Here is a 15,980-nt window from a genome sequence, read left to right on the forward strand (position 1 = left end):
TCCTCTGCTCTTCATTTCTATAATCCTGCACCTCTGTGAGACACAACCCAGTGTGAGTGCGAGAGAGTGAGCGTGAGCGTGCGAGTGAGTGAGTGCGAGAGAGTGAGTGTGAGAGTGTGAGTGCAAGAGAATGCGAGTGCGAGAGAGTGAGTGTGAGCGTGCAAGTGAGTGAGTGTGAGAGTGTGAGTGCAAGAGAATGCGAGTGCGAGAGAGTGAGTGTGAGCGTGCGAGTGAGTGAGTGCGAGAGAGTGAGTGTGAGAGTGTGAGTGCAAGAGAATGCGAGTGCGAGAGAGTGCGGGTGAGTGAGTGTGAGAGTGCGAGTGAGTGAGTGCGAGAGAGTGAGGGTGAGAGTGCGAGTGAGTGAGTGCGAGTGAGAATGTGAGTGCAAGAGAATGCGAGTGCAAGTGAGTGTGAGAGTGCAAGTGAGTGAGTGTGAGAGTGCGAGTGAGTGAGTGTGAGAGAGTGCGAGTGAGTGAGTGAGTGAGTGTGTGAGTGCGAGTTAGTGAGTGCGAGTGGGGTCACCATGAAACCAATTTTCCCTTCCGTTGTACTGCCATTTCCCAAGGCACTGGACAGAGGCAATTGGAAAACACATCATATCAATACACATCATATCAATTAAAACACATCTTATCAATTAAAACACATCTTATCAATTAAAAACACATCTTATCAATTAAAAACACATCTTATCAATTAAAAACACATCATATCAATTAAAACACATCATATCAATTAAATACACATCATATCAATTAAAACACATCATATCAATTAAAACACATCTTATCAATTAAAACACATCTTATCAATTAAAAACACATCATATCAATTAAACACATCTTATCAATTAAAAATACATCATATCAATTAAACACATCTTATCAATTAAAAACACATATCAATTAAAACACATCATATCAATTAAAACACATTGGGATGCAGACCAGCTGACTGTGATGCTGGAAAGCCTTAGTGAAGACAATGACATTATGGTGCCATGCTGGTCACCTTGCCATGGCATTAACTACCTACTACAAACATGGTAATAATTCCGACAGCCTATTGAGCTCAGAACGGAGCAAAGAGAAGCTGCACGAGTCGGGTAATCATGCGCTTGTCCATGCAGGACATGACATTGCTACACTGTAACCGCTCTGCATTGCAAAGGTGTTCACTAGTGAGTCTGTTAGGCTGCAAGGCTGTGTGTTAACTCAAATCTGCCCTATAGCATCTATGGGATTTTTCTTTAGATGGTGTTTAAAGCCACACAATGCACAACATTAGAATCTAGAACCCTCATCTTAATTCTGCAAGCTTTTGTTTTATTGTTCATTTTGCACACGGTTGTGTTAATATCCTTTACAAGTTATTAACGCGATATTGCAATGCATGAGTGAAAAGGCCAAACATTTTTCATCAGCTAAATTATCATTATTAAATGTAATTTTCATTGACCTTGTTGACAGCAGATAATATTTGTGTATTGTTGTGAAAACATGCTGCAGTGATTCAAGCTCTGTGTTGGCTTCCCCAGGCTCTGGCTCCTGTCGGTTCAGCTACTCCGACCCCCACATCATCGTCTCCTACAACAGGAACGGCTCTGAGGACTGGACCCCCCTAGAGAAGATCAGGTGGGTGCCCCCTCAATCCTCTTCTCCTTCTCTCTCTCTTTCTCTCTGTGCCCTCCTCCCCTTCCACTTCTCTCTACCCCTTTTCTCTCTCTCTTTCGCTCTCTCTTTTTCACTCTCTCTCTCTCTCTCTCTCTCTCTCTCTCTCTCAGGGCCCCCACTAACAGCAGCACAGTGATCCACCTGCTGCACCTGTCCGGCGAGTCGAAAGGGGAGGCTGTGCGTCTCCGCTGGCACCAGGAGCCTCTGTCGGGCCTTGAGGGCTACGAGTCGTGCTGGGCGCTCGACAACATCCTGCTGATCAATGCTGCACACCGGCCCGTCCTGCTGCAGGACAGCCTGGACCCCCCCGACACCGCAAACTGGCTCTTCTTCCCTGGGGCCACCATCAAGGTATGGTACCGCAGCATCGACGCTAATCCTGCACACTGGGGCTTAAACAGGAGAGAGCTAACACCTCCCCTCCCCTGCACACCCCTGTACACCCCAGCAAATCCCAGCAAATCTCAGCAAACCTCAGCAAACCCCAACACACCCCAACACACCCCAACAAACCCCAGAAAACCAACAAACCCCAACACACCCCAACAAACCCCAACACACCCCAACACACCCCAACAAACCCCAGCAAACCAACAAACCCCAACAAACCCCAGCAAACCCCAACACACCCCAACACACCCCAGAAAACCCCAGAAAACCAACAAACCCCAACAAACCCCAGCAAACCCCAACACACCCCAACACACCCCAACAAACCCCAGAAAACCAACAAACCCCAACACACCCCAACAAACCCCAGAAAACCAACAAACCCCAACACACCCCAACAAACCCCAACACACCCCAACACACCCCAACAAACCCCAGAAAACAAACAAACCCCAGCAAACCCCAATACACCCCAAAAAAACCCAACAAACTCCACCAAACCCCAGTACACCCCAACAAACCCCAGTACACCCCAACAAACCCCCCCAAACCTCAGCAAACCCCAACAAACCCCAGCAAACCCCAGCAAACCCCAACAAACTCCACCAAACCCCAACAAACCTCAGCAAACCCCAACAAACCCCAGCACACCCCAACAAACTCTAAGAAACCCCAACAAACTCCACCAAACCCCAACAAACCTCAGCAAACCCCAACAAACCCTAAGAAACCCCAATGCTCAGCCAATTGCACTCGGCCAATTGTGCGCCGCCCCCTGGGAGCTCCCGTCCACGGTCGGCAGTGGAATAGCCTGGACAAACCAGCGACGTCCAGGCTATAGGGTGCATCCTGCACTCCACGCGGAGCGCCTTTACTGGATGCGCCACTCGCGAGCCCCAAGGGGGGCTCTCCTGTTTAATGTCGCAGTGAAGTGTACAGGGCCTCTCTGGAAGCCATGCCCCATATCAGCACCTTTGCTCTGAACAAAGCAAGTGTTTACTCCAGTAGCAAGTGTTGTCAGCTGCCCAGATCGTTCTGTCGCTCTCCTCCTCCTCCTCCTTCTCTCCCCCAGCCATGGCTCTGCTCGCAGAGCTCCTGCAGGCACTGTGTCCGTCACAGTGGCACGGTGCACAAACCAGCCTACCATCTGCTTCTCATGTGCCTGATGGAGCAGTGAGTGAGTGTGTGTGTGTGTGTGTGTGTGTGTCTGTGTCTGTGTCTGTGTCTGTGTGTGTGTGAGAGAGAGTGGGTGTGTGTGTGTGTGTGTGCGTGTGTGTGTGTGTGTGTCTGTGTCTGTGTGTGTGTGAGAGAGAGTGTGTGTGTGTGTGTGTGTGTGTGTGTGTGTGTGTGTCTGTGTCTGTGTCTGTGTCTGTGTGTGTGTGAGAGAGAGTGGGTGTGTGTGTGTGTGTGTGTGTGTGTGTGTGTGTGTGAGAGAGAGAGAGAGAGAGAGTGGGGGGGGGGTGTTAATTTGGGAACCTGATTCTCATCCAGCTCATTCCTTTGGAAAGCTGTGAGTGACACCATAGAAACTGAAGCTATCAGCGCAAGCCATCACTTGTAACCAGGTGGCTTAAATGGTAGGCAGAGTCTGCACTTTTCCCTGGATTCGCTGCCTCGCAGTTAAGTCTTTCATTAAAGGAAGCACCTGTTCATTTTACAAGATGAGAACCAAGCGACCTGCAGCACTAATCTGATTCAAGGTCTCCCAAGCACTCAAGTTGCTTGTTTCTCATGTTTGCATGGTTAACATTGTCATATGGCTGGTTTCAGTGCAGCATTATCTCCTCGGCTGCACGTTGCTGTTCCAGCAAACTTTCAGAGTGTGGAGCAGTTTCTGTTTTATTACTGTTCGGTAAGCCCTAGAGAAAGAGAGAGATACAGCCTCAGAAACCAGGAGGGAGTGTTTCTAGGAGAACATGTTGCTGGAACCACCCCTGGGCATTGCACAGGGACAGGAATGGATGAGTGAGCAACACTTAGGACAGCTTCAGGTAAAGTGCATCACAACACAAGAGGAGCAGAAACATCACTGTGTTGGTACAAAGGAGATTCGGATTGGAAATTGCAATTTCATTTGTTTTCATATTCACAAATGTAGCTTTTATTAAAGATCTGCAAAATATACATGCTGCAAAATTAGCATAATTACTCAATTCAGTTTCTATGCCGTAGATGTATAACTTACATGCATAAACATGTGTTGCTGCAAAACAAAGTTGCCGCAGATATTTCCTGTTTATAGCATAACTCAAAATCCAAGATACAAGCAATCAACATTATATTGCACAGCCTCTTTCTAAGTCTTTAAGTGACTAGTTTCCGAGGTGAGATCAGGATGTGGTTCTGGAGGAGCAGGGTCGGTTCTTGATGGTTACATGAGCTCCAGCCCCAGATTGATGGCACCCGTCCTGTTGCTTCTCGATAGCACTTCTCTCTGAAATGTTCCGCTCAGTGAGTCACAGGCTGTGTTCTGACACCCCCGAGTTACACTGTGAGCCTCCAGCAACACACAATCGAGCCGTCTGTCTGCACAATCTGTCATCACTCAGGAGTGCCAAGATCACCGGGGAGAGGAAATAAAGAGGGCACGCAAACTCTCGGAGAAAGAGAGGATGAGGGGAGCGGCACACTGCCTGCCAGTCAGCCGCTACTGTAAGTGGGATCTAGGATGCCAGGATGGGGTTAAACCCTGCTTGTTGCTCACAGGGATCAGATGGGCAGGCCAGTGACACAGTGGCAGCTCCTCTATATTTCAGTGCCTGGGTTTGGTTGTGGGGACAGAGTGTTCTGTTCACTGGATGTAACCATGCAAGAGCACAGGGGGGAATGACCAGCAAGACAGGAGCCAGGGAGTAGGGTTAGATAAACTGAGGGCTGGACCGGACCACACACACAGCGGCACTTGTTTTTCAATTTCAGGGAGATATCAGTCACAGTGGTTACATAATAGGTTATATAAACACATGAACGTTCATAGAGTGCTGTTGTTCTCACTTTGGGGGTTCATCCAGGTTATTAGGATATTCCGATTCATGAAATAACTACAGTACTCTGTGAATGTTCAGGGTGTAGCCTAAGTTTCTTATAATAAGTAAGTCTATATCTTACGTAACTCATCTCTGCCTTTCTCTCCCGTCCCTCTCTCCTCTCCATCCCCCTTTCTCTTCCACTCTCCTCTCTCTCCCACCCCCTTTCTCTTCCTCTCCTCTCTCTCCCTGTCCCTCTCTCCTCTCCCACCCCCTTTCTCTTCCTCTCTCCTCTCCCACCCCCTTTCTCTTCCACTCTCCTCTCTCTCCCACCCCCTTTCTCTCTCTCCATCCCCCTTTCTCTTCCACTCTCCTCTCTCTCCCACCCCCTTTCTCTTCCTCTCCTCTCTCTCCCTGTCCCTCTTTCCTCTCCCACCCCCTTTCTCTTCCTCTCCTCTCTCTCCCACCCCCTTTCTTTTTACCTCTCCTCTCTCTCCCTGTCCCTCTCTCCTCTCCCACCCCCTTTCTCTTCCTCTCCTCTCCCACCCCCTTTCTTTTTACCTCTCCTCTCTCTCCCTGTCCCTCTCTCCTCTCCCACCCCCTTTCTCTTCCTCTCTCCCCCTCCCTCTCACAGCATGCATGCCAGTCAGAGGGGAACGCAATGTATTTCCACGGGACGGAGGTCGCTGGATTCAGCTTTGCCTCGACACGAGATGTGGACCTGAGCCGGGAGGAGGGGCAGAGCACCTGGTGGGAGGGGTTTGAGAGTCCGCCCGCAGGGTGAGTCTCAAAACACATCCTGTTCTAGGGCAGTGCTGATTAGCGTTGAGCAGTACGAGGGCTGCTTGCACCTGCAGTTGTGCGGTAAACATGGTACAATGGAGGGTACAGTGAGTGTGTCTGAGCAGCTGTGTGCTACTGTAACTGGAAGATTATATTTGCATTAAAACCGCTCTGAAGTTAATAAAGCAAACAGAGAGCTCTTGTGTATAGTGTGCTATCTGTGCAGCTAGGAGTTATGGGTGCTGTCTATGTGCTGAATTGTATAGTGCATTTACAGTACATTATAGCTAGGGCTTCTGATTTTCAGTTTAACCAATAAAAAAAACAGTAAAACACCCCTGATACAAAAAAAATGAAATCGGTGTGTAGCCAATATACACCGAAAAACACTGGAAACGGTTACTCAATTCACGTTGACTTCACCCCTTTCCCATTAAAAAAAGAACCTACTACAAAAAACAAAAACAAACTACCTCTCCATGCAGCAGGGCAACGTCCGTCCTTCCTGACTCGTATCTATCATTGATTCATTCTGAATATTTAAACCCACCCAGCAAATCCCTTCATTTCTATTGGAGACTCCGCTTGCGAGATTTAAAAACGAGATTACAAGTACAGTAAAAGGATTGTTCGTGGGATTTAAAGCTATATCACAGTTAGATAGTGAGATTTAAAACAGAATTGCAAATTGAGGGGAAATGTAAAAAAATGCCATGACACACAAAAAATCCCGAATAATGTGCCTGTGACCGTAAGGATTTCGTTGTGGAAGACAGCAAAGGAAAGAAGGTACAACTAAGTGTGCAAGTACCGTCGAGTTACTACTACTGTGACAGAAACAAAACGCTATAAAACAATAACTTCATACAGTATATCAAAAGTGAAATCCCCCGATTTACAAATAGATAAAAAAATAAGCACCGAAAAATGAAATTAACAAAAACCGAAAAACAGAAGCCCTAATTATAACTGTAATTTAAAATTGAAATGGGGAGTTTAAGCGTGTGATCTGCTGTCTCTATAGCTGAGAAATCTGGGGTGCTGACCGTGGTGCTGAATGTCAGAGTGTTGTTGAATCCCTCCCTGTGAGGCTATGGGAATGTGTGCTCTTCTGATCCTATGGCTGGGAGATCCAGGGTGCTGTCCGTGGTGCTGAAAGACAGTGCGTACTATAACTCCCTGACTGCTGTAACAAAGAGGCTAATGTGTGCTCTGCTGCCCCTATAGCTGGGAGATCTGGGGTGCTGTCTACAGTTCTGAGTGTGGAGAGCTGGAGTCGGGCTCCTCGCTGGTGTTTCTTCGGGACGGAGAGCGGAAGGTTTGCACCCCCTACCTGGACACCACTGTGTACGGCAACCTGAGACTGCACTTCACAATGGGTGAGGACTGTAGCCTGTCTATCTGCCTGTGTGTGTCAGTGTGTACCTCACTCTGCTATAAAAAATGAGGGCTGTTTGTCCTCTGTAATATAGTAAAGTGAACTGTGTGTGTGTGTGTGTGTGTGTGTACCTGCCCTGCACTCCACAAATCAACCTCAGGCTGACCTGCACTATGGGTGACGTGTCTGTTTTGTGCATCTGTTGAAAGTTCAGTCCCTGTGTTACAGGTAAGAGCACTTGAGCCTCAACCTCCTGTTCTATGTTTTCAGAAGTAAAAGACCTGGGAGGAAGTGAATGGGACTATTTCCTTTTACATCACGCTAATGAGAGTTAGGAAACAGTTTAAATGCCCTCTTTGTGTTGCTTTAGATGACTCTTTGTTTTTACTTTGTTTTTTGTCAGGTGGTGGGCAGTGTGACCCCGGAGAGTCACATGACAATGACGTCACTCTCTACGCCAAGATGGAGGGCAGAAGGGAGCACGTTGTTTTGGATGTACTGTCCTATTCATCCTACAGGGTACTGTCACCTTCTCCCTCTCCCTCTCACTCTCCTCTCTTCCTTCTTGTTCCTACCCCTCCGCACCCTGGGATCCTCTCGTTCAGCTCCCCAGTCCTGTTCAGTGACGGGACAGTGATGCAGTCGTCTCTGTGTTGAACTCAAGGCCAGTCCTGACCTTGTTCAGTGACGGGACAGTGATGCAGTCGTCTCAAGGCCAGTCCTGACCTTGTTCAGTGACGGGACAGTGATGCAGTCGTCTCAAGGCCAGTCCTGACCTTGTTCAGTGACGGGACAGTGATGCAGTCGTCTCAAGGCCAGTCCTGACCTTGTTCAGTGACGGGACAGTGATGCAGTCGTCTCAAGGCCAGTCCTGACCTTGTTCAGTGACGGGACAGTGATGCAGTCGTCTCAAGGCCAGTCCTGACCTTGTTCAGTGACGGGACAGTGATGCAGTCGTCTCAAGGCCAGTCCTGACCTTGTTCAGTGACGGGACAGTGATGCAGTCGTCTCTGTGTTGAACTCAAGGCCAGTCCTGACCTTGTTCAGTGACGGGACAGTGATGCAGTCGTCTCTGTGTTGAACTTAAGGGCAGTCCAGGTTCTGGTGTGCCAACAGCAGCATGTGCAATATATTGCACTTTGGTGAGATGTTTGTTTATCACTATAGCTCTCCCACAGACTCTGCTAATCTGTGTACTCCCTGGCTTAGCGAGCTGGTACTCCCGCTGTTTGCTTTGCGTGATTAACAGGCTGTTCAGAGAAATATCAAATCACTGGACGAAAGGATGTCTCTGAAATGTTGAGGCAGCTTTGAGGGTGTTGGACTGAGTTTGAATCCATGTTCTGTCTGCATTGTAATATTGTCACATATTGCGTGTGTGCATTGTGATATTGTCACATATTGTGTGTGTGCATTGTGATATTGTCACATATTGCGTGTGTGCATTGTGATATTGTCACATATTGTGTGTGTGCATTGTGATATTGTCACATATTGTGTGTGTGCATTGTGATATTGTCACATATTGTGTGTGTGCATTGTGATATTGTCACATATTGCGTGTGTGCATTGTGATATTGTCACATATTGCGTGTGTGCATTGTGATATTGTCACATATTGCGTGTGTGCATTGTGATATTGTCACATATTGTGTGTGTGCATTGTGATATTATCACATATTGTGTGTGCATTGTGATATTGTCACATATTGCGTGTGTGCATTGTGATATTGTCACATATTGCGTGTGTGCATTGTGATATTGTCACATATTGTGTGTGTGCATTGTGATATTGTGACATATTGTGTGTGTGCATTGTGATATTGTCACATATTGCGTGTGTGCATTGTGATATTGTCACATATTGCGTGTGTTTTGTGATATTGTCACATATTGGCCTGGAGTTTAGGTCACTAACAATTCAACTTATTCATGGTATTCTGTTGACCCTTAAAATACACAATATGACAAATCTGCCTCATTTAAAAATTGTACTTATGTATAAAAGCATAAGCATATCCATATACATCCAGCACCTCAATGCTTAATGTTTTTGCTTTTGGTGTAAGTTGTAAATGTAAGCTGTTATTGAATGTTCTCTCGAAGGGATGTGGCGTTTCAGAGGAATGTTTGTATAAATCCTCCCGTCCGGACGGAGAATCTCAGAAGCAGAGCAGATGGGACTCCATTGCAGAACCCAACCTGGGGTCCAAGGCACTGGGGCTTCTGCTTCAGAGCTGCCTGTTCGTGGTGGATCCCTGTTCTACCTGTCCAGTGCACTAAAGACTATCAGGGATGAGCGGGGGTTTCCAGCAGACAATCAGACTCAGAGCAGGGTTGAGGGCAATCCATGATATGATATCCATGGGGTTAAAAGAAGGCTGTTGTGTGTCCTTGGGGTGTTAGTGCAGGATATGAGATCCATGGGGTTAAAAGACAGTGAAGGCTGTTGTGTGTCCTCTGGGGTGTAAGTGCACAAATGAATCACTGACCTCACCCCCCCTCTCTCTCAGAACCCCTCCGTGGTCTCGGTCGTGATCCCCCCTGAGCTGCAGACTCTGGCCACACAGTTCTGTCTGGAGCAGCGAGTCCACGCCGGGCTGAACCGCAACGTCTGGGCCATCGACTACCTGCACCTGCTGCCAGTGCTTCCCACCTCCCAGACGCACATGATCCAGTTCTCCATCAACCTGGGCTGCGGCTCCTACCAGCCGTCAAACAGGTACCCTCCGTGCAGCTCTCCATCTCCCAGCGGCACTCTCTGACTGGCCTGGACACTGGAGCAGGGGCAGTCATTTATCTTTCTCAGCCAGAGTGATGACAATGAAGTCTTTAATCCAATAAACAGATGTAGTTTTAGCTAAGAAGTTAGCCTAATGTCACAACCCCTGCTTTCTAAACAGGCCAGGATCTAATTCCTTTCTCTCTCTCCCTTCTGGGGTCAGCGTCAATCTGGAGTTCTCCACCAATCACGGGCGGTCGTGGTCTCTGCTGCACACGGAGTGTCTGCCAGAACTCTGCTCGGGGCCCCACCTCCCGCACAGCACCGTCTACTCCTCTGACAACTACAGCGGGTAAGAGGCTAGCTCACACAGCGTTACTGCAGCATGTAAGAGGCTAGCTCACACAGTGTTACTACAGCATGTAAGAGGCTAGCTCACACAGTGTTACTACAGCATGTAAGAGGCTAGCTCACACAGTGTTGCTACAGCATGTAAGAGGCTAGATCACACAGCGTTACTACAGCATGTAAGAGGCTAGCTCACACAGTGTTACTACAGCATGTAAGAGGCTAGATCACACAGTGTTACTACAGCATGTAAGAGGCTAGATCACACAGTGTTACTACAGCATGTAAGAGGCTAGCTCACACAGTGTTACTACAGCATGTAAGAGGCTAGCTCACACAGTGTTACTGCAGCATGTAAGAGGCTAGATCACACAGTGTTACTACAGCATGTAAGAGGCTAGATCACACAGTGTTACTGCAGCATGTAAGAGGCTAGCTCACACAGTGTTACTACAGCATGTAAGAGACTAGATCACACAGTGTTACTACAGCATGTAAGAGGCTAGATCACACAGTGTTACTACAGCATGTAAGAGGCTAGATCACACAGGGTTACTGCAGCATGTATGAGGCTAGATCACACAGCGTTACTGCAGCATGTAAGAGGCTAGATCACACAGCGTTACTACAGCATGTAAGAGGCTAGATCACACAGTGTTACTGCAGCATGTAAGAGGCTAGATCACACAGTGTTACTGCAGCATGTAAGAGGCTAGATCACACAGTGTTACTGCAGCATGTAAGAGGCTAGATCACACAGTGTTACTACAGCATGTAAGAGGCTAGATCACACAGCGTTACTACAGCGGGTAAGAGGCTAGATCACACAGTGTTACTACAGCATGTAAGAGGCTAGATCACACAGGGTTACTGCAGCATGTAAGAGGCTAGATCACACAGTGTTACTACAGCATGTAAGAGGCTAGATCACACAGCGTTACTACAGCATGTAAGAGGCTAGATCACACAGCGTTACTACAGCGGGTAAGAGGCTAGATCACACAGGGTTACTGCAGCATGTAAGAGGCTAGATCACACAGTGTTACTACAGCATGTAAGAGGCTAGATCACACAGCGTTACTACAGCATGTAAGAGGCTAGATCACACAGCATTACTGCAGCATGTAAGAGGCTAGATCACACAGGGTTACTACAGCATGTAAGAGGCTAGATCACACAGTGTTACTACAGCATGTAAGAGGCTAGATCACACAGTGTTACTACAGCATGTAAGAGGCTAGATCACACAGTGTTACTACAGCATGTAAGAGGCTAGCTCACACAGTGTTACTACAGCATGTAAGAGGCTAGCTCACACAGTGTTACTGCAGCATGTAAGAGGCTAGCTCACACAGTGTTACTACAGCATGTAAGAGGCTAGATCACACAGTGTTACTACAGCATGTAAGAGGCTAGCTCACACAGTGTTACTACAGCATGTAAGAGGCTAGATCACACAGTGTTACTACAGCATGTAAGAGGCTAGATCACACAGGGTTACTGCAGCATGTAAGAGGCTAGATCACACAGGGTTACTACAGCATGTAAGAGGCTAGATCACACAGTGTTACTACAGCATGTAAGAGGCTAGATCACACAGTGTTACTACAGCATGTAAGAGGCTAGATCACACAGTGTTACTACAGCATGTAAGAGGCTAGATCACACAGTGTTACTACAGCATGTAAGAGGCTAGATCACACAGGGTTACTACAGCATGTAAGAGGCTAGATCGCACAGTGTTACTACAGCATGTAAGAGGCTAGATCACACAGTGTTACTACAGCATGTAAGAGGCTAGATCACACAGTGTTACTACAGCATGTAAGAGGCTAGATCACACAGTGTTACTGCAGCATGTAAGAGACTAGATCACACAGTGTTACTACAGCATGTAAGAGGCTAGATCACACAGTGTTACAACAGCATGTAAGAGGCTAGATCACACAGTGTTACTACAGCATGTAAGAGGCTAGATCACACAGTGTTACTGCAGCATGTAAGAGGCTAGATCACACAGTGTTACTACAGCATGTAAGAGGCTAGATCACACAGTGTTACTACAGCATGTAAGAGGCTAGATCACACAGGGTTACTACAGCATGTAAGAGGCTAGATCACACAGGGTTACTACAGCATGTAAGAGGCTAGATCACACAGCGTTACTGCAGCATGTAAGAGGCTAGATCACACAGGGTTACTACAGCATGTAAGAGGCTAGATCACACAGTGTTACTACAGCATGTAAGAGGCTAGATCACACAGTGTTACTGCAGCATCTAAGAGGCTAGATCACACAGTGTTACTACAGCATGTAAGAGGCTAGATCACACAGTGTTACTGCAGCATGTAAGAGGCTAGATCACACAGTGTTACTGCAGCATGTAAGAGGCTAGATCACACAGTGTTACTACAGCATGTAAGAGGCTAGATCACACAGGGTTACTGCAGCATGTAAGAGGCTAGATCACACAGTGTTACTACAGCATGTAAGAGGCTAGCTCACACAGTGTTACTACAGCATGTAAGAGGCTAGATCACACAGGGTTACTACAGCATGTAAGAGGCTAGATCACACAGGGTTACTACAGCATGTAAGAGGCTAGATCACACAGTGTTACTACAGCATGTAAGAGGCTAGATCACACAGTGTTACTACAGCATGTAAGAGGCTAGATCACACAGGGTTACTACAGCATGTAAGAGGCTAGATCACACAGCGTTACTGCAGCATGTAAGAGGCTAGATCACACAGGGTTACTACAGCATGTAAGAGGCTAGATCACACAGCGTTACTGCAGCATGTAAGAGGCTAGATCACACAGCGTTACTGCAGCATGTAAGAGGCTAGATCACACAGTGTTACTACAGCATGTAAGAGGCTAGATCACACAGCGTTACTACAGCGGGTAAGAGGCTAGATCACACAGTGTTACTACAGCATGTAAGAGGCTAGATCACACAGCGTTACTGCAGCATGTAAGAGGCTAGATCACACAGTGTTACTACAGCATGTAAGAGGCTAGATCACACAGTGTTACTACAGCATGTAAGAGGCTAGATCACACAGTGTTACTACAGCATGTAAGAGGCTAGATCACACAGGGTTACTGCAGCATGTAAGAGGCTAGATCACACAGTGTTACTACAGCATGTAAGAGGCTAGATCACACAGTGTTACTACAGCATGTAAGAGGCTAGATCACACAGTGTTACTACAGCATGTAAGAGGCTAGATCACACAGGGTTACTACAGCATGTAAGTGGCTAGATCACACAGTGTTACTGCAGCATGTAAGAGGCTAGCTCACAGAGTGCAAGGCCAGCTCTGCATCAGAGTTCTGTGTTCAACGTGTCTCTGTCTGTTGCCCCCTACAGGTGGAGCCGGATAACAATCCCCCTGCCAAACTCCGCACTGACCAGCAGCACACGCTTCCGCTGGAGACAGACAGGCCCGGGGGCTGGGAACATGTGGGCCATCGATAACGGTGAGAGAGGGAGAGAGGAGAATGGGGCTCCTGCATGCAGAGAGGGCTATGGGGAGAGACCAGCACAGGGAACATGTGGGCCGTTGATAACGGTGAGAGGGAGAGAGGAGAATGGGGCTCCTGCATGCAGAGAGGGCTTTGGGAGAGACCAGCACTGGGAACATGCAGGATATTGAGAATGGAGAGGGAGAGAAAAGGGACCAGATTTCTAGGGAGGGGGGCACCAGCATTGTGAACATGCAGGATATTGATAACAGTTGGAGAGGAATAAGAGAGAGGGGGATCCAGCAATAAGGACGTGTGGGATAGGGGACAGCAACATGGGAGTTATTGATACCAGTGAGGCAGGGAGAAGGGAACCTGTATGACATGAGAGAGAGGGAGAGATAGACACAGTAGACATAACCAGAGGGCCATCAATACATGCGGGGAACTGAACTGGAAATTAAAATAAGATAACGAAAGATCTTGTGTGTTACTGAATTATTGTTTGATATATATATATATATATATATATATATATATATATATATTGTGTTACTGTGCTGTGGTTGTCAGTCCTTCACCTTTAATGGGTGCTGTACTTGCACGACAGACAGACAGGCAGCTCAGCCTCCAGGGCTGCCGCAGCCTGTCCCAGGTCAACTCTCCACCCAAGCCTGCCCTGACAGTGTCCTTCTCTTCTTCTCTTCCAGTCTACGTCGGACCCTCCTGTCTCAAGTTCTGCTCCGGCCATGGCCAGTGCACCAGGAACGGCTGCAAGTAAGGCGGCTTATTGTTGCAAGCGACTGTGTTAGCCTTGCTCCTGTGTGTGACGCAGTGAGTCTGTGTAGCCTTGCTCCTGTGTGTGACGCAGTGAGTCTGTGTTAGCCTTGCTCCTGTGTGTGACGCAGTGAGTCTGTGTAGCCTTGCTCCTGTGTGTGACGCAGTGAGTCTGTGTTAGCCTTGCTCCTGTGTGTGACACAGTGAGTCTGTGTTAGCCTTGCTCCTGTGTGTGACGCAGTGAGTCTGTGTTAGCCTTGCTCCTGTGTGTGACACAGTGAGTCTGTGTAGCCTTGCTCCTGTGTGTGACGCAGTGAGTCTGTGTTAGCCTTGCTCCTGTGTGTGACACAGTGAGTCTGTGTTAGCCTTGCTCCTGTGTGTGACACAGTGAGTCTGTGTTAGCCTTGCTCCTGTGTGTTACGCAGTGAGTCTGTGTAGCCTTGCTCCTGTGTGTGACGCAGTGAGTCTGTGTTAGTCTTGCTCCTCCACAGTGAGTCTGTGTTAGCCTTGCTCCTGTGTGTGACACAGTGAGTCTGTGTCAGTCTTGCTCCTGTGTGTGACACAGTGAGTCTGTGTTAGCCTTGCTCCTGTGTGTGACACAGTGAGTCTGTGTTAGCCTTGCTCCTGTGTGTGACACAGTGAGTCTGTGTAGCCTTGCTCCTGTGTGTGACACAGTGAGTCTGTGTTAGCCTTGCTCCTGTGTGTGACACAGTGAGTCTGTGTTAGCCTTGCTCCTGTGTGTGACGCAGTGAGTCTGTGTTAGCCTTGCTCCTGTGTGTGACACAGTGAGTCTGTGTTAGCCTTGCTCCTGTGTGTGACGCAGTGAGTCTGTGTTAGCCTTGCTCCTGTGTGTGACGCAGTGAGTCTGTGTTAGCCTTGCTCCTGTGTGTGACGCAGTGAGTCTGTGTTAGCCTTGCTCCTGTGTGTGACACAGTGAGTCTGTGTTAGCCTTGCTCCTGTGTGTGTGGGTAACAGCAGTGTTGTGCTTGTGTGTCTCAGGTGTGACCCGGGTTTCTCTGGCCCGGCCTGTGAAATGGCCTCCCAGACGTACCCAGCATTCATCTCGGAGAGCTTCCTCACCCCGCGCCTCTCCTCCTACCACAACTTCCAGTCCATCCGCGGGGCCGAGGTTAGCTTTGCCTGCGGGGTGCTGGCCAGCGGGAAGTCCCTGGTCTTCAGCAAGGACAGCCGGCGCCACCTCGTCACCTCCTTCCTGGACAGCACGCAGGCCAGGTACACCACAGCGCCACAGCAACCCCTGCTGGACGGGCAGACCAACAGCAGCTCCTCTGTTGTGTAATGTATTAGTGTAGACTAGAGATAGTGCTTGTGTAAAAGTCAACATTGGCTGATGTTTTCACTGTTTAGATCAGTCTGGAGGTGCAGACCCCAGCAGGAACACCAAGTCTGGCTACAGCAGGTGTTTTATTTTCTTCTTTTTTCCCTCTTCTCCTTCTCCTGCTTCTTCTT

At 48.1% G+C, this 15,980-nt stretch overlaps 1 protein-coding gene across 1 annotated transcript in view; it reads left to right on the plus strand.

Annotated features, from left to right (window-relative positions):
* The window catches only part of LOC117973532 (reelin-like), a 144,439-nt gene that overhangs the window by 72,075 nt on the left and 56,384 nt on the right, over positions 1 to 15,980 (plus strand). Inside the window, 10 exon segments of the mRNA XM_058985491.1 lie at positions 1,538 to 1,634; positions 1,784 to 2,024; positions 5,664 to 5,809; positions 7,040 to 7,191; positions 7,594 to 7,709; positions 9,704 to 9,912; positions 10,136 to 10,264; positions 13,639 to 13,748; positions 14,444 to 14,510; positions 15,510 to 15,743. Coding sequence (XP_058841474.1) covers positions 1,538 to 1,634; positions 1,784 to 2,024; positions 5,664 to 5,809; positions 7,040 to 7,191; positions 7,594 to 7,709; positions 9,704 to 9,912; positions 10,136 to 10,264; positions 13,639 to 13,748; positions 14,444 to 14,510; positions 15,510 to 15,743 — 1,501 coding nt within the window.

Source organism: Acipenser ruthenus, chromosome 14, assembly GCF_902713425.1.
Source record: "Acipenser ruthenus chromosome 14, fAciRut3.2 maternal haplotype, whole genome shotgun sequence".
Taxonomy (NCBI): domain Eukaryota; kingdom Metazoa; phylum Chordata; class Actinopteri; order Acipenseriformes; family Acipenseridae; genus Acipenser; species Acipenser ruthenus.